This window comes from Pantherophis guttatus, chromosome 4 (assembly GCF_059756535.1).
Source record: "Pantherophis guttatus breed Tessera chromosome 4, ASM5975653v1, whole genome shotgun sequence".
Taxonomy (NCBI): Eukaryota; Metazoa; Chordata; class Lepidosauria; order Squamata; family Colubridae; genus Pantherophis; species Pantherophis guttatus.
This window is the reverse complement of record NC_142066.1, coordinates 31856794-31875146: the sequence shown is the minus strand read 5'-3', so window position 1 is coordinate 31875146 and position 18353 is coordinate 31856794. Positions and strand designations below refer to the sequence as shown.

General features: G+C 40.9%; 1 protein-coding gene and 1 long non-coding RNA gene across 4 annotated transcripts in view; one reads left to right on the top strand and one right to left on the bottom strand.

Moving 5' to 3' along the window:
* The window catches only part of LOC117669135 (cathepsin D), a 37460-nt gene extending 20878 nt beyond the window's left edge, over positions 1 to 16582 (top strand). For both annotated transcript variants that reach the window (XM_034423329.3, XM_034423330.3), the window contains exons 6-9: positions 3208 to 3339; positions 5925 to 6123; positions 9301 to 9399; positions 14016 to 16582. In XM_034423329.3, the coding sequence (XP_034279220.1) occupies positions 3208 to 3339; positions 5925 to 6123; positions 9301 to 9399; positions 14016 to 14207 (622 nt within the window). In that variant the 3' untranslated portion in view covers positions 14208 to 16582. The remainder of the gene's footprint in view (positions 1 to 3207; positions 3340 to 5924; positions 6124 to 9300; positions 9400 to 14015) is intronic.
* Positions 16583 to 17005: 423 nt separating this feature from the next.
* Positions 17006 to 18353, bottom strand: part of LOC117669134 (uncharacterized) — a 64989-nt gene continuing 63641 nt past the window's right edge. For both annotated transcript variants that reach the window (XR_015734205.1, XR_004592378.3), the window contains exon 3: positions 17006 to 17695. This is a non-coding gene — a long non-coding RNA (uncharacterized LOC117669134). The remainder of the gene's footprint in view (positions 17696 to 18353) is intronic.

Sequence of the window (18353 nt, the reverse complement as noted above, 5' to 3'; positions counted from 1 at the left end):
CCATTGCAGCAGCTGGCATGTATTTATAACAGTTGCAGCATCCCAGGCTCAGTTTGTGACCTTTCCAGCTGGTTTCTGACAAGCAAAGGCTACGGGGTACCTGGATTCACTTAATGACTGCATGATTAAGTAAATAACTGAAATAATAATGGCAAAAAAGGTCATAAATTCAGGTGCGATTCATTTAACAACTGTCTTGCTTAGCAATGGAAATTCTGGTCCCAATTGTGGTCATAAGTCAAGGACTATCCATACTTAATTTTTTTTCCCTAGTGTTTTCCCAGAAGTTCAGGATCCATACATTTTTGGCTGAAGCATATATCGATCTTATCTCTGATTCCTTCTTATTGCCTCAGGTTGTTTCACTGCCTAACCACTTCCTTTGCTTTTTCTCTGCCATCTCTTCCAGACTTCATTTCTCCAGCCCAGGTCTTAGATTTGCACACCAGGGTGCCCTCTTTGCCCTCACAACTCCACACTTTTTATATGTTTTTCAAAGTCTACATTTCCAGGTCTTCTTATGACTTTTCCCTCCTGTTGGATTGTCCTTGTAGACTTCACTTTGTCTGCCGAGAACCTCTTTTTCTCCCACTTGGGGTTTTGCTCCTGTTTACCTCCACATCCTCTTTTTTTCACTTCTGGATTCAACTAATTATAAACCCTGAGTGTCAGGGAATTGAGCAACTGGTGTCCAAACTGAGTCAGAGATGTTGTCCTGAACTTGTAGTTTTTATATAAATAAATATAATTTATATTTACAGCAGACAAGATAGTCAGGCACGTCATTACATCATGAGGTAAATCACAGAACAGAATACAGAAGAAAAAGGCAGGAGGGGAAAGGGAAACGCTCTCTTTATACCTAGCAACCAGTCGTAACATAGATTGCCTCATGTAGGAGCCTGCACTCTCCAATCAATCAACTACCACTGTGTGTTCTGAGCCATTATCTATTTTACTGTTCTAGCTATTAAAACACTGGGCAATCACATTCCCAACATCCAGTTATTCCTTTAGCAAATTCCTGCCAGTTTGCAACAACTACACTCATTTCCTCAAACTTTGGTGCCGCTTCCTGGGTTACATTTACTAGGATTAAGTAAACCCATTTATTCAATAAAAATTATATGTCAAAATTATGGGATTGCATTGTAATTAACAGTTAATAATCTATGTAAAAACATCAGGCTTATGTTTTCTGTTTGGCTGCCTGAAGTATAGCTATATTCTCAACAACAACAACAACAACAACAAAAAATTGGGGAACAAGGTAATTTATCAAGACAACTCTCCAACACCCTAATACTTTTTCATATTTGGTTTCTGGGTTCTTGAATATATCAGCCAATTAGTTTAACCATTCTACACTTTTCCAGTTCTGAAAAATTGGCTAGGGATCACTTACAACAGTGTTACTCAACCTTGGCGTATAAGATGCATGGACTTTGACTCCCAGAATTCCTCAGCCAACATGCTAGCTTGGGGATTCTGGGACTCAAAGTACACACATCTTAAAGCTGCCACGGTTAAGAAACAGTGGCTTACAACATTATTCTTGACACATTATAAAAACTCCATTTCCCACAAGTCTTTTTAATGGGTTTAATTGGTTGCCACTAGAAAACACATAGTTTATACTTAAAGAAAAAATTAACAGAAAATATTTTTAAAAATTAATATACCCCCTCTCCATATGATTCTTTTCCTGCTTTTGACCCCCAGATATCACACTGTAATGTAGATAAGAAGCTCTGCCTCTTATCAAGGTTCAATAAGAGCCTTTTGGTAGTACTAAATCAGTGTCTATGAACATTGGTAATTTTAAGATACCTGAACTTCAAATCCCAGAAATCCTCAGCCAGCATGCTCACTGAGGAATTCTGGGACTTGAAGTCCACACATTTTAAAGTTGCTAAGGATTCAGTTTTGGGAGTTGAAGTCCACACATGTTAAAGCTGCCAAGATTGAGAAATGCTGCCCTAGAACTTGAAGTATATGATGTGAAAAAGAAGTAGAGTAAAAAGGGACAGAAGGAAAGAAAACAAACTTCCTGTAGTACAACAAAACCAAGCTTACTCAGAAATAGGAATAGTGACAATTCAACAGGAACCTGTTTCGGCTTGTTATGTGACCTGATCCTGTTTCTTCTCATCATCTCACTTGATGGTATTGATCAAGGGCTGTGTGCAAAATCTGGATTTAATCTCAAAATCTATCAAATAAGAATCAATAGGGTTGTCCTGAATGGCTATGTGCCTATTCTTCTGCCAAAATGACAATATATATATATTTGAATGGAAAAAAAGAGCATTCAAGATAAGAACTAATCTTTGTGAACTCCTGGTTCTTGGTGGCAAAATTAAGCATGCTACCAATCTTTGTTAAATGTTACCTTGATTGAATGGTTTGATCAAATGGTTAGTACTTTTTTTTTGCCTGTATTTAAACTTTTATTTTTAAACTAGAATGCAATTTTCTTTGGAATTGCCAAAGAATGCAGGGAGGTGGGATTAATGTTTTCTTTCCCTAATGAAAATGTCTCTCTTCAGCTAATGGGATAATTGACCTTGTGGGGAAAGAAATGGCACTTCCACTGGATTTTTTTCCTCACAATGCTCAGGTGAAGAATGACCTCTTTACCACCATCTAGTGGCTATGTGATGTTGTGCAGTCCAGGTATGGCAGTTCTAACTAGAATATTGATGGGGAAGAACAGTATTTTTCAAACTTAAGTCACTTTAAGACGTAAGGTCCCCAGAATTCCTCAGGCAGAATGCTTAAAGTGTCCAAATTAGGAAAAAAAAAAAACTGGAATAGAGGAATGGAATATTGGAGGTAGGGTGGGTGGCTGGGTAGCCATAATAGAACTATCACAGATACCTAAAGCCTTACTAAGGGTAAACCAAAAACCAGGAAAGGCAATTGCTGGATTGGGTTTTTAATTGTCCAAAATGTTTTGATGTTGTCCTGATTTCTATTCCTATGCCCTAGGCACTAGACACACTTAAAACTGATCCTGGGTGCAGCTTATAATACAATAAGGAAAACAGTTGAGATAAATTAACATGCCCCATGTACCATAATTACTCCTTTCTGCAACCATTAAAATCTCAAGACCTTTAGCCATCTTGGAAGAGTGAACTTTCTTGCAGTAAATTACACTGGGGCTTAAGACAGCTGTTTTAACTTTTACAATGTTTCTCTTAGCACCAACAAGACCTCACAACAAGACAATGGAGGTGAAGTTATTTTCGGAGGCATCAACCACAATGCCTATGTGGGAAAGCTTCACTACATCCCAGTGTCACGCAAAGCCTACTGGCAGATCAAGATGGACAAGTGAGTACACCTTTAGATCCCCCATACTGGATTGCCACACATGTGAGAAATTATGATTTTGTCGACACACACATAAAAAGCTCAGAGGGCATCTGCTTGGAGAAAATGAGAGGCATCCTCAACTTACAATCACCCAGAATTTCCAATGATAAGTAAGACAATGGTTAAGTCATATCCCATTTTATGACCTTCTTTTGCTGATTCAGTTGTTAAGAGAATCACTGCAATTAAGTGAATGACACGCTCAGAACGCTGCAGCCTTCATAAATACATGCTATTTGTCAAGTGCCCAAATTATGATCATGTGACTATGGAGATATTGCAATGGTCATAATTATGAGAACCGGTAATAATCACTTTTGTCAATACCATTGTAACTTCGAACAGTCGCTAATAATTGAATGGTTGTAAGTTGAGGACTATTTGTAAGTACGCAATCACTAGTGCCAGCTGAGTTTAGCTGCTTGCAATGACACCCCTCAACACTAGAGGGCAATGCTGTAGTATTTTAAAAAATGACATTCAGGTCTGCTATCTATTATGCTATTTTCTTCCAGTTTTTTTCCTTTTCTTGTCCTGCGTGATATTCCTGCAAGAGCTTAAAGGCATCAGAAAGAAACAAGCAGTCCCCTCCAGCTTTCTTCTCTGATCACTAAATACAGTTTTCTCCAACCTAGTGTGGACTGCATGGCCAATCTGGGCCGATGGATATTGTAGTCTAATACACCTGGAAAGCTCCAGATTGATAATGACAGCATAGAAAAAGACAGACTAGATAGAGCAGCTTTCCCCAGCATAACTGTCCCTCAGATGTATGGACAGAATTCCATAAACCTTCTATCAGTATAGCCGCTGCCTAGAATTCTGGGTAACATATTTCATCTTCCTGAAGGACACCAAGGTTGGGTGAAAATGTCAAGATGATGTATGAAAGATAAAAATTTTAGCCAGGATTGTACATCTTGCCTTAGCACAAACCCTATTTTGTCTGTAGTAGATGTATAAGAGATTCATTGGGAATTCTGTGTAGAAACCATTATTTATTAGATTTTTATCCCACCTTTATTACATTAAAAGTAACTTAAGGCAATATGCATAATGCTTCTTCTTCCTCCTATTTTGTCAACAACAACCCTGTGAGGTGTGTTGGATTGAAAGGGAAAGTCACTGTCTCAGTCACCCTGCCAGTTTTCATGCCTAAGATGAGACTAGAACTCAGTCTCCTGTTTTCTAGCCTGGTGCCTTAACCACTGGATGAAACTGACTCTTTTATAGCCCATATGTAGAAAAGACAGACTCTCTTTCACTTTCCCTGTTACACCTCACTCAATATACTTTTTTCTTCCAAAATCATCCTTTCTAACAAGAGACCAGGGATGTCAATCATCTAGTCTACATTGGGCACAGTTATTTTGTCTCTCCAAGGCAACTGCCAGTCCTCCTGTCCTCTGTTCCTTCTCCCCAAATATTAATGATATTAATGAAAGAAAATTGCTGCCACTGATCTTTCTTGGCTGGCTCACTCTATGTTTACGTTAATCACTTAATTTGAACAATCAAATTTTAAATTAAAAAAAGGTCAGCTTGCAATGACCCAGCTCCAGGCTTTAAAAGGCCATGATTCTATTAATGCCTTCTCAAACTACAGATAAATGTGGTCAGTTTGCATTTGAATTTATCTGAGGGCTAATCCAATGTGATTCCAGGGCATAAAAATTTACCACCTCAACAAGAAGCTGAGGCTACATCCTCTTCCCTAACACATAGATGTATGCAGCAGGGGTGAAATCCAGCAGGTTCTGACAGGTTCTGGAGAACCGGTAGCGGAAATTTTGAGTAGTTTGGAGAACTGGCAAATACCACCTCTGGCTGGCTCCAGAGTGAGGAGGGAATGGAGATTTTGCAATATCCTTCCCCTGCCACGCCCACCAAGCCACACCATGCCCACCAAGCCATGCCCACAGAACCGGTAGTAAAGAAATTTGGATTTCATCACTGGTACGCAAGATGAAAGTAGTGGTTGGTTTTGGAATAAAGCAGCAGACGGTCAGACAATGTTCCCACCAGACTCTAAAAGTGGCACAGTCCAGATACAGATGCTCCAAGAACTATGACCATTCATTTAACAACCATGCAAAGTTATGACACTGAAAAAAGTGATGTGCACCTGGTCCTCACATTTACAATGGTTACACACGATCAGAATAAGAGCACTTTGCAACCATCATGTATTTACAAAGGTTGCTACATTCTGGAGTTGCCATTTGTGACCTTTCCAGGGGGCTTCTGACAAAGTCAATATTACTTAGCAACCACAGAGATTCGCTTAATGACTGTAGCAAAAGGCCATAAAATGAGGTGCAATTCACATAACAACCAATCCCAATCGGGTCAAAGATTATTTGTTCCTCCATGTCCTCTGCTATGGCAAGAGACCTGGAAGAAGCTGCTGGGTGCAAATGCTTCAAACTGGATAGCCTCCCTGCCTCTAATGTTCTGGCACTTTCTCTCACCTCCCACTGAGCTGTCTCCCCCAATCTAAACCAAGTTTCAAATCCCTGTCCTTTTCCAAACACTCTGTTTAGGATAACCATAGAGAAACAACGCAAGGAGAATAATACATGTTGGCCATGGAACCTGTTTGAAACTACCAATTCATCCATTCTCTGCAAGGACAGTTGCCAAGGCATTGTGGACACCGGGACCTCTCTCATTACGGGGCCAAGCGCGGACATAAAGGCTCTGCATGAAGCTATTGGTGCTCAGCATGCTTTTGGTGGACAGGTAAGGAAGAGATGTTCCTTTGAGGACGCATCCTAGAATGACCACATCTGAGCTGCAAATACCCAGGTGACCACTAGACAGCAGCAAGTGAGTTTCCCAAGCACCAACAATTTGCTGTCACCTGACGACCTTTCAAAGTATTGTAACTCAGATCTGATAACCTTAGCCTTGATTTCATTATTTTAGCAGGCAGCTTTTGGGGGCCAATAAGTACATATGGGCAATCTCTCAAAATAGTTGCTGCATCTTGGCTATTCCCTAAATGGCATATTGCAGAAGGCTTCCCTCCTGCCACCATTTTTAGGGTTCCAAAACCCAATTTCACAGCTCATTTTTAAACAGTATACTGGCAAACAATGCCCCAACTACTACCCAAAAGGATTCTTGGAAATCATGATGATGCTAGTGGTGTATCTCAACCTTAGCAATATTAAGACATGTGGACTTCATCTCCCAAAATTCCCCAGCCAGCAAACATCCACACATCTTAAAGTTGCCATGATTGAGAAACACTATGCTAGAGGCAAGTGTTTTTTCTTCACAGTACATCTGCTGCTGGTTTATATAATTTCATTAAAAGAATATTTTAAAAAATAAAAGTCAGATGGATGGAAAGCTCCTCCCACCCCAGAAAGTGCTTGAGATAATGAGGCCCAAGAGTAGCACATTTACCCATCGCAGACTTCGCATTTTGCTCTATAGCAGACCTGCCAATGGCAGACTGACATTCCTCTTCATTCTAGAACAAACACGAAACATGTACAGAATGGAACAATCAGAGCAAGTCCCATTTTCAGGGGCTGAGGCCAAACTCATCTTTTATTCAAGCTTAGCGGGTCTGCAAATGCATCTGTGCAGTCTAATAGCAGTCAAACGATAACCCTTAAAGTGGTACTGATACGAATCCTGGGGGCGGGGAAGGTATTCACTGTCTCCTTCCTTCTACAGTGGTACCTTGGTACTCATCGTTAATTAGTTCCAGGAGGCGTGATGAGTATCAAAAACGATGCGTATCAAATAAATTTTCCCATAAGGAATAATATAGTGAGTCACAAAGCAGCTGTCACTGATAAGTTCTAGTTTGTGCACTGAGTACCCAACAAACAATGAGTACCAGGACATAATTTTCATGTCAAAATACATTGTACCATTTCAGTACAATTCAATTCAATTCAGAATAAACTTGGAAGGGCCCTTGGAGGTCTTCTAGTCCAATCTCCAACTCAAGGAGGAGACTCTATACATTTCAAACAAATGGCTGCCTTCTTCTTAGTCCCTTCTTAAAAACCTCCAGTGATGAAGCATCCACAATTTCTGATGGCAAGCTGTTCCACTGGTTAATTGCCTTAAGTGTTTCTTCTTAATTCCAGGTTGCTTCTCACCTTGATTAGTTTCCATCCATTGTTTCTTGCCTTGCCTTCTGGTGCTTTGGAAAATAAGTTGACCCACCTCCTCTTTGTAGTAGTCTCTCAAATATTGGAATACTGCTATCATGTCCCCTCTAGTCCTTTTCTCTAGACTAGTCAAACTCAAATCCTGCAACTGTTTTTCATATGTTTTAGTATCCAGGCCTTTAAACATCTTAGTTGCTCTTCTCTCAACTTTTTTCAAAATCTCAACATTTTTTTTGTAATGTGGAGACCAAAACTGGGTGCAGTACTCCAGGTGTGGCCTTACTAAGGCTCTACAAAGCAGTACTAATACATCGCGTGATTTTGATTCTATGCCTCTGTTAATACAACCAAGGATTGTATTAGCTTTTTTGGCTGCCGCTGCAAACTACTGGCTCATGTTTAAGTGGTTGTCCAGTTCGACTGTCCAATTCAAAGCAGTGAAGTACCAAGGTCTTCCTTCCTCTCCCCCATGGAGCTCTGATACCATCCATATAGCACTGCTTGTTTCTATTTTCAGTACTAAAGCTTTGAGTGGAAGGCTTGCAAAGCTAAAACTTTCCACTCTTCAAGATGAAGTGACGGAGGAGGTTTGTGATTGCAGACATAGAAAAAATATTGGAAAAAAATATTGAAATGGGACTTCATAGACTCTATACCAGTGTTTCCCAAACTTGACCCTTTGAAGATGTATGGACTTCAACTCCCAGAATTCCTCAACCAGGCATACTGGTTGGGGAATTCTGGGAATTGAAGTCCATGTATCTTAAAATAGCCAAGTTTGGGAAACACTGCTCTATACCAATGACTGCTAACCTTTTCTGGACCAAGTGCCCGAAGCGTGTGTCCGTGCACATGTGTGCAAATGTGCATGCGCATGCCCAAACCCCCAAAATGCAATGTATGTGTGGTTGTGCATGCAGCCCCTGTGCATGTGCACCCCCCGCATGCGCCCTGCACATGCGCACACAGCCCCCCACAGCCCCCCACCTCCCATGCATGTGCGGCAGAGACCCAATGATCAGCTGGACAGCAGGAAGTGTGTGCACATGTTTGGCAGAGCTAAACAGGGCGACGGCTCACATGCCCAAAGAGAGGGTGCTGCATGCCACCTGTGGCATGCGTGCCATAGGTTCGCCATCTCTGCTCTATACAGATAGTCCTCCGCTTATGAAGGGTCGCTTAGCGACTGTTCACAATTATGATGGTACAGGATACTTACGACCTGGATTCGAAATTCTGATAGCCACCCATCTCTTCTGCAGTCATATGATTGCATTTCAGGTACTTGGTAACAGACATGCATTTATAGCAGCCCAAGGTCACATGACTGTGATTTATGACTTTTTTGCTGGAATCTGCCGTGTGCTTCCAATTTCCGACAAAAACACTCATTGTGGACAAGACACCATGCAGGATTCCCTTTCAAAGGAATTTCCTTGAGGTTGCAAAGAGGTCTAGAAGAGGTATTGAAATGGACTCGGTGGCCTGAAGTCATTGTTTTTTGATGTTCCTTCTCCTGCCAGCAGCATAGTCACTGCACGATGGCATTATGTCACCTGCTGAATTTTGCTGGACTTGACAGGGAAGAGAAGAACCAAGAAACAAGATTGTCATGTTCAACAGTGACAGTTTTTTCCACCTGTCTCAGGCAGCGAGTGTAATGAGAATCAGAAAGCGATTGACTCAGGAGAAGAGAAAAAAACCCCAGCACTTTTGTTATAAGCATGAGAGTGATATGAAACCTTTTCTTCTTCTTCATGCCTGTCTCCCTTTCCTTCTCCAGTACATAATAGATTGCCAGAAAATACCTGAGATGCCCAGTATCACTTTTCATCTGGATGGCAGACCCTACACCCTGACCCCCAAAGAATATACTCTTCAGGTAAGATAAACCAATGAAATCCACATGAGAAAACGGGGTAGGTGGGGGACGGGACTCTTAATACACAGCCAGAAAACCATGTTTTCTTGGGTTCATTTTTCTGCTTCCAGTGCGAGGTTTAATTCAACTTACACTGAAATTTATTATTTATTTAGAAGTTAGCCTCCAGTCAGTGAAGAATTTTCCCAAGATTTTAAAATTGAAATTGTGATGCAGTTCCCTGGATTAGAACGTCTTGGTGATGGAACCAGATCATGGCCAGGGCAAAAGGTTAAGATCCTACTCAAAAAAGAAGTCCCCAAATACAACAGTATTGGCTGAGCATATTTTGAACCAAAGATATCCACAAAGTGTGAAGAAAAATGTCAAGATGGTGGCCAATGCATATAAAATCAATCACACTGTCACAACTCCATCTTGATTTTTTCAACTGCACCTATGGTGGGTTGCCCCCGGTTTGCACCGGTTCTATAGAACTGGTAGTAAAACCGGTGGGAGGCTCCACCCACCGACCCCAACATCATCAGAATGCTTCTGCGCATGCGTTCGCAGCCCTGTTGCAAACCGGTAGTAAAGGTAAATAGAACCCACCCCTGAACTGCATCCTGTGGAAATCTCAAATCAGTGGAATCCTGATCTCCTCATAATATAATGAATATTTAAAGGAAGGTCCTATAAAATCAAGGGCAAAGAATTTGTTCCTCCGGAGACCATACTTCATTTTACAAATTAAAAAAATAAATGAAACCAGAGGATACAACATGATAATGTCATTATTTCCACCCACTCACCCAACTTGGCCCTTTTTAAAAAAAATTGGGGAGGTTTAATGATCTATATAAATAAAAATGTAAATGTCCGTTTGTACCTAACCGCACATCTCCGAAAGCTCTTCACCGATTGCTTTCAAATTTTGACATAATGTTGCATTCAACTACAGGTATGTTTTTATATACTTATATTATATACATGTCACACCTGTGATAGGTAAAAACATGAAAAACATTGGAAAACATTGAAAGACATTGACAAGCATTGAAAAATAGCGCCATCTGCTGGACATAAAACCAACATGGCAGCCTCCCAGCCCTGATTATGCTCAACAGATTTCTGCTCCTTATATTTAGACTCTCCATATTGCTTCCAAGAAATTGCGTATTTGGAAGGCAGAGTCGCCCGAGAGCAATATCCTGCCACCAGGCTCAGCAGGTAGGCAGCTGGCTCCCCACCGGAAAGTCCTCACAGCCAGGCGGGGCCTGCTCGAGCCTGGCTCTAACTTCCCCCAGCCACCCCACGAACTAGCCTCGCCCGCCACTGCTGCCCATCCCCCTCGCCAGCTGCTCTCGGGGCTCCCTCCAAAGAACACCTGGCAACGAGGCTGCCTAGGTCCGCCGAGCAGGAACCCCCCGTCCCTCGCCTGGCCCAAATCATGCCTGGCCCAGCCCTACCATTGGCCCCGAGGTCAGAAAGACCAGCCACTAACCGGCGCTATGCGAAACCAGTTGGTGAGCAGGAGATGGAGGCAACTGGAGCCTCGGGGTCACCTTTGACCAATGCTACTTTTGATTCCCTGTTCTAGCAGTTCACGGAGCCTACACGAAAAATTTCAGCCTCTGGCAGAAAAGGGGCTCCGGGGAGGCTTCGGGGGCAGATACGGGCAGGAGGGAAGATGGCCGGCCCTCCTTCGTTTTGCCTGGAAGAGCGGGGGATTTAATCATTCCCCTGCCCTTGGCAGGCGGGGGAGAACTGCGCAGCAGCGGTCCAGTGGGGTGTGCGTGGCTCCTGGCTTTGCTGCTTTCTTCCTTCGGGCGGGAAGCCCCAAACCAGCCTCGAACCCCCACTGCACCCCCTCCCTCCCTCTCTTCCCTTCCCTGCTATGCGTCTCCCCGTTAAGCCCCCAGAGAACATCTGTGTAGGGAGGACGGAGGGGGCCCCTGAGTTTCTGCTGTGGTGCAGAGAGCTGCGAAGGCCTGGCCTGAAAAGGGCGATGGCGGGGGATGCAGAAAAGGCCGGGCCAGAGACAGAGATAAACAGAGAGAGAGGGAGAGAGACATAGAAAAATACAGAGAGATGGGGGGGAGAGAGAGAGATACATACAGAGATACAGAGAGAGAGGGTGGGAGAGAGAGAGACAGAGAGAGATACAGAGAGAGGGGGGAGAGAGAGACATAGAGATACAAAGAGAAGGGGAGAGAGAGACACAGAGAGAGATACAGAGGGGGGAGAGAGAGAGACATAGAGATACAGAGGGATGGAGAGAGAGACAGAGATACAGAGAGAGGGGGAGAGAGAGACACATAGAGAGATACAGAGGAGGGAGAGAGAGACAAAGAGAGATACAGAGAGAGGGGGAGAGAGAGACAGAGAGATACAGAGAGAGGGGGAGAGAGAGACACATAGAGAGATACAGAGGGGGGAGAGAGAGACATAGAGAGATACAAAGTGACAGGGGGAGACAGAAAGGGAGGATTTTGTGGTTCCCATTGTTTTTTAGCAACTTCCAAGAAGAGCCTTGGTAGTACAGTGTCTAAGGCACCCTGTTATTAAGACCGGCTGCCTGCAATTACTGCAGATTCGAATCTCGCCAAGGCTCAAGGTTGACTCAGCCTTCCATCCTTTCTAAGGTAGGTAAATTGAGGACCCAGTTTGTGGGGGCAATAAGCTGACTTTGTATAAATATACAAAAGAATGAAGGCTATTGCTTAGCGCATTGTAAGCCTCCCTGAGTCTCCGGAGAAGGGCAGCATATAAATCAAATTTTTTTAAAAAAACTGGTTCTCTGCCCTAATTACCAGCTGGGTAGGTGTCGCTCGGGGGCTGTCATGTGACTGATGAAAGTGAGTGACGTCGAGTTGGCCACGCCCACCAAATGTTTGTGGAGAGTTTGGAACTTCAGCCTCGCTCTTTTAGCCCAGCGGAAGCACCAGACTGGGCCACAGCAACGCGTGGCCGGGTACAGCTAGTATAAAATATAAAACAAAACGGAAAATAATTCCATCAAATTTTGGTGACAAAATTTGAAGTTACTTTGATTTAATTACTTAATAATATGAACAAGTGCTCATAAACAGATCACGTTTTTTGTAAATCCTTCCAATTCAGAGTCTAAATTAAAATAACAAAATATCACTGGATCATCCTGGGAAAACTTTATTTACTTGGGGGGGCGGTTACTTGGGGGGGCGGGCAAAGGAGACTTTCAATAGTATGCAGTTTTATTGTTGTTGTTGTTGTTGACCAGCATATACAATGAAGAACTGAGAATCAAGTATACATTTGATTGAGGTGAACCAGTTGCTTTCATGGTATGGAGACAATAACTTGGTCCTTAACACTAATAAGACCAAAGAGCTTTGGTCTATAGTTTCTATAGTGGACTATAGAAGGAGTAGATCAGACATCCAGCCCTTGCTTATCAATGGAGACCGAGTGGAGCAAGTGGCCAGTTTTAAGTTTCTGAGTGTCATCATAAAAGAGGACCTGACCTGGGGCACTCACATTGCAGCACTGATCAAAAGGGCCCAGCAGAGATTAGACTACCTGAAACTTCTCAGGAAACAACAACTGAATGAAAAACTGCTGACCTTCTACAGCTGCACCATAGAGAGTATTTTACTGCACCTGTGTACCAATGGTGGGTTGTTACCGATTTGCCCCGAATCGGGCGAACCACTAGCGGCGGTGGGAGACTCCGCCCACCCACCCGGATGTCTCTGCGCATGCACAGAAGCATCACACGTGCGCATGAGCATGTGTGCATCCATGAGCGAATTGATAGCGATGGGATTTGAAACCCACCACTGTTGTATATGCTTTACCAAGCACAATGTACGCTTTAGTACACAGTGGCAGATAGGACAGCACTCCAGAGGGTTAACATCATTGCCCAGAGGATCATTGGTTGCCCTCTCCCTTCTTTGGAAGAGCTTTATAGCTCCCGCTGCCTTAAGAAAGTTCAAAACATTCGTAAAGATCCATCTCATCATGGGCACCCTTTTTTTGAACTATTACCAGCTGGCAGATGGTACAGGATAATGAAAACAAGGACAAATAGGCTGAAAAACAGCTTCTATCCCAGGGCAGTAACTATACTGAATTCTAAGGTATAGTGCAATGCTAATGCAATATCGGGTTTTCAATTCAATTATATAGAATGTGAAGGATGTGTGTTTTTGTTTTATTTTTACAGTTATAAGATGGCATTTTATTTCGTTGTACGAGGTACAACAACAATAAACTAAACTAAATACATACATGTTTCCAATAAATATTTACTCCAGCACAACTTCCCCAGTCTGGCACCCTCCAGTAGGGTTGGACCCCAATCATGGGGCCAAAGTTTGTCATTGGAGCCTCGCTAGATGCAGCCATCTGCCCAAAAAGTTGAAAGTTCAGTTGTTGACATCTTTGATTAAAAAATGGTGCAAGAAATTGAGAAGTTCCTGTCAGACAGAGTAACCCATATTATGTTAGGAGGAAATAAGGATTCTCTGTTCTTCAGCTGTCATGGATCAGCAGCAGCTCTTGTTATGTTCAGGGGAAAGACGTGCAATGATGAAAATGTGAAACCCTGAGGTTCATAAGCTCATCATTCAGGTGTCTCCTTTCTTCCACAGGTGAGACAGGCACAGGTGACTGCTTGCATCAGTGGATTCATGATCCTCGACATCCCAAAGCCCACAGGACCACTCTGGATTCTGGGAGATGTTTTCCTCCGACGATACTACTCAGTCTTTGACCGAGATCATGACCGAGTTGGCTTAGCTGTTTCTAAACAAACTTCATGTGGTTCTGATGGAAAAGATTAAACATCACAGCTGCAGCAGAAAATTCCACTGCCCTCAGAGTGGTCAGAAAGTAGTAGCTATCATTTGTTTCATGGCCTTGAGAAGCTCTGCAAGGATTTATTTTCTTACCAGTATATGCATGGTGTCTGCATTCACCATACTTCATGGAATAATTCCATTTTTAAAACACAAGAACAGGTTTCCAGACATGATGATGATGGTGATGAACCATTATGTTTCCAAACTCCAACCTGGAATTTCTCCTAATAGTTCCTAATATATTGCTGAGTCCAGAAATTAGCTGCCACTGACTTCACTTGTCTTCTTCTCTTCCACTTTTTCTTCCTGACCCTCTGCTTTTTGTTTCATGCATAACCTGATGCTACACGTGCCAATTCAGAAGTAATTCTGTAGAATCTTACTCCAAAGTAAGAGATAATAGGATTTCATCCTATGGAGTCTTTCTCCCTATACTAAATATCAGAGAATTCAGGCATAACAAAGAAAGAAAAGGGGAGGGGGTTAGAAAAGAGGGAGATAAGAAGCCAGATTTCTGGATAACAGCCCTAATGTCAAAAAAGCCAGATAACTCACAGCTGTGTATGCTACAGATAGTCCTCAACTTACAACCATAATTGAGCACAAAAGTTTGGTTGCTAAGAAAAACATTTGTTAAGTGAATCTGGCTTTCCCATTGACCTTGCTTGTCAGGTCGCAAAAGATGGTCACATGATCCCAACACACTGCAACCGTCATAAATATGAACCAATTGCCAAGCATCCAAATTTTGATCATGTGTCCATGGAGATGCTGCAATGATTGTAAGTGTGAAAAAATGGTCATTAGTCACTCTTCGAAGTTGTAACTTTGAATAGTCATTAAAAGTACTGTTGTAAGTCGAGGACTCACCTGTATAAGTACTCTTGCCTTGGGCAGGGGTTTAAACTAGAAGATCTCCAAGGTCCCTTCCAGCCTTATAATTTTATGTATTTGAAATCCTCTGAGCTTACAAGTTTAGAGATTTTGCATATGGGACGGGTGGTATTTGTTTCAGTCCTAACCCTTTAAGAAAAATCTCTGCAGCAGAGCAGGAAAAGTCCTTTTTCCCCTGAGAAAAGTCAGTAATGAAATAGATTGTTCATTAGGCAGCTGTGTTCATTTAGCTGGGAGCATAGCTCAGTGGAAGAGTTATGACCTTGGTATGCAAAAGCTTCCTGGTACAACCTCCTACATAATATCTTCAGAGAGGGTTGGAAGATTCAGGCCTGAACCTCAGAGAACTTCTCCCACTCTGCTGCTGAGCAGCAAACCCAACGTTTGATGGCAGCTTCCTAACATGTACAAATAATATTGTCATGTCAACTTTCTTTAGCTTCCTTTCTAGTTGGTCACCGGGATGATAGCTAGAAACAGCCATCCAGAATCGCTTTTGATACTGAGATGGGTGGCATATACATTTAATAAATAAAATAATATAAACAATGCTGTGAGGCAGGCTGGAAGAATAATGAGAGAAGATCAGCTGAAGTCAAAATAATAGCCTCGTATGCTTATGCCTAATATGTCTGATGTTTTCTCATTGTCTTATAGTAAATTTCAATTTAATCAGCCATCAGTTGTTATTCCAATGGTTTGGGGCCCTGTTGGCCAAATGATTAAAAGACAAAGCTCATTTGTTTCTGAGGAAAGCTGAATTGCATCTTCATAACTTTACTTACATTTATTTAAGTTAAAGGACTTGACATTCTTTAAAAAAAAAATAACAATAAATCAATAACCAACTGAGCATTTCAAGGAAAAGGCCAGATATTTTCACAACAGGGTCAATTCACTTTCCTCTTTCATAGATTTTTGACTATTCTGACTGACAATCAAAGGTTTTTCTTACTTGATGCTTTTGTGTTCAAATGGATAGCTTTCAGTTGGTGACCTTCCAACAATAGGGAGTGGATTAGGTGGCCTTTGTGTCACATCTTACATTCTATTTTAGGCATGTTTTCTACTATTACTATACTAATAATATACTGTTCTACATTCTTCATTAGTTTATGCAAACAAATGTGTATCTAATGCTTCATTTTTTTCTGATTCCATTACTTGCATCAAAAGATAAGGAATTAAATAAGCATCCCAAAATCATTTTCTCCTTCCTGTCCAATAGAAATCTAATTCCATGTCAAATTTCTAATCTTTCCTTGGGGAATTACATGTATAGTTTGTTTTTGCACCCGTGAGAGACAGAAATGTTTGCTTTAAAATGAAATACTATGCATTCATAGGAAATGGAATTATTCATCCAACCCAGCTGCATTTGAATGGAGTCTAAGCATATCTTCTGTCCTAATATTCACTTGTATGTCTTCTTGTCATGTGAAATAAAACATTTAGTGCTTTTACTGGTGTCTTGTAGTTTGCAATCACAAATAAAACTGATCAGAGATATACAGTATAATCGATTTTTAGTTCAATAACTTTAACAAATGGCAACCTCTATTGCCTGTATGATTTGCTTACTATGTATTAATATTAATATAGGTAATAAAGAATCTTGCAATGCTTAAAGCAGTGTTTCTCAACTTTGGTAAGATATGTGGACTTCAGCTTCCAGAATTCCCTAGCATATTGGTGAGAGAATTCTGGGATTTGAAGTCCAGATTGCTTAGAGTACCTAAAGTTAAGAAGCACTTATTTAAAGGATTCCTACCTTAGATGAATTTCACAACTCAGATTCCCACAGACCTTCACAATTGTCACTGGGACATCAAAGAACTGTTGTGTTGTTTGTATGGAGGTGAAATTGATGTGATGCTATTGGATTATATTGTTGCTATTTATTCAATGCTTTATTTGGTTTTTTAAAAAACAAACTTTACCCAATTTCAAAGACAATTAAAATACAAAGTAACAAATATGAAAATGTTTTAAAAAGACAAAGGGATTAAAGGGAAAAAAGTTAAAAAGAAGAAAAAAGGGTGGAAAGAGGTACAAAAATTGACTTTTGACTTACAATACAATACAATACAAAAAAAAATACAGATACAAATATATAACAAAATAACTACTTACTCTAGATTAAAATAAAAACACCATATAAACAACATACAAACCAAATAATCATAAAAACACAAAAATTAGATATATAAAAATAACTTTTTCTGTTTAAACATAAACATTAAAAAATATACATCTAGTAATAATAAAAATTCCCAATATTTATATAGTTATAACAAATCTAATTATCACTTTCTAAAACCAAAACTTCATTTTCATCTCACTCAACCAAGACATTCAACATGATCTCCTAGTAGAAACAAACCTAGAAAAACTTTTGTCTTTCATCAAAGTAGTCAATTTTGCCACCTGTGCCAGTTCCATTAGTCTCATGATCCACTCTTCAGGTGTGAGAATTTGTGTATCTTTCCAACTCTGTGCATATAAAAGTCTTGCTGCCACTGTTGTGTATAAAAACAAACTCTTGTGTCTTCTTTCAATCAGCTTACCTGTGACACCTAGGTTTAAAAGGAAAACATCTGGTTTCAATTTAAATGTTTTATTTTTGGTATCAAATATTCCAAATGAAAATTAGCTGAAATTAGCTGAAGACATGTTTTTATTCTTCAGGAAAAGGGCTTGTAGATTTCCAAAAATTTGATGGATGATAGAAATGTAGAGCATTTTTTCCCCTTACCCTGGTAGTGTTATGCTGAAAAAACAATATCTGGTTGAATGAAAACTTTGCAATGACTTTATCCCACTATTGTTTGCAGATGAGGAGAGTGTTCCTAGATCTTTACCTTTATCTGTGCATTTTTCTAATTATTTTATTTCTGATTATCTGCTGCAGATTTATTCATGGCAATGTGATAGATATTAATATGGCAATATGGTAATTAATTTGGATACAAAATTTAAACTATTATGCAGCGTGCACATTTGAGTGTAAACTATCCATGCTAAAATATACTCTGTTATTTCCAAATGATTTGGACATACATGTGTGTAGGTTTCAGTTCAGTTCAAACCTTGTAGTGGTATGTGGGAATGACCTGGCAGAAGGGAAGAGATAGCTAGGAAATGATTAGATAAAGGAAACAGAAGCCCACGCCTGCATAATAAGCAGAGGAACAAACTCAGAAAAGATCCTTCCTAACTTAATGGGATGTAAGA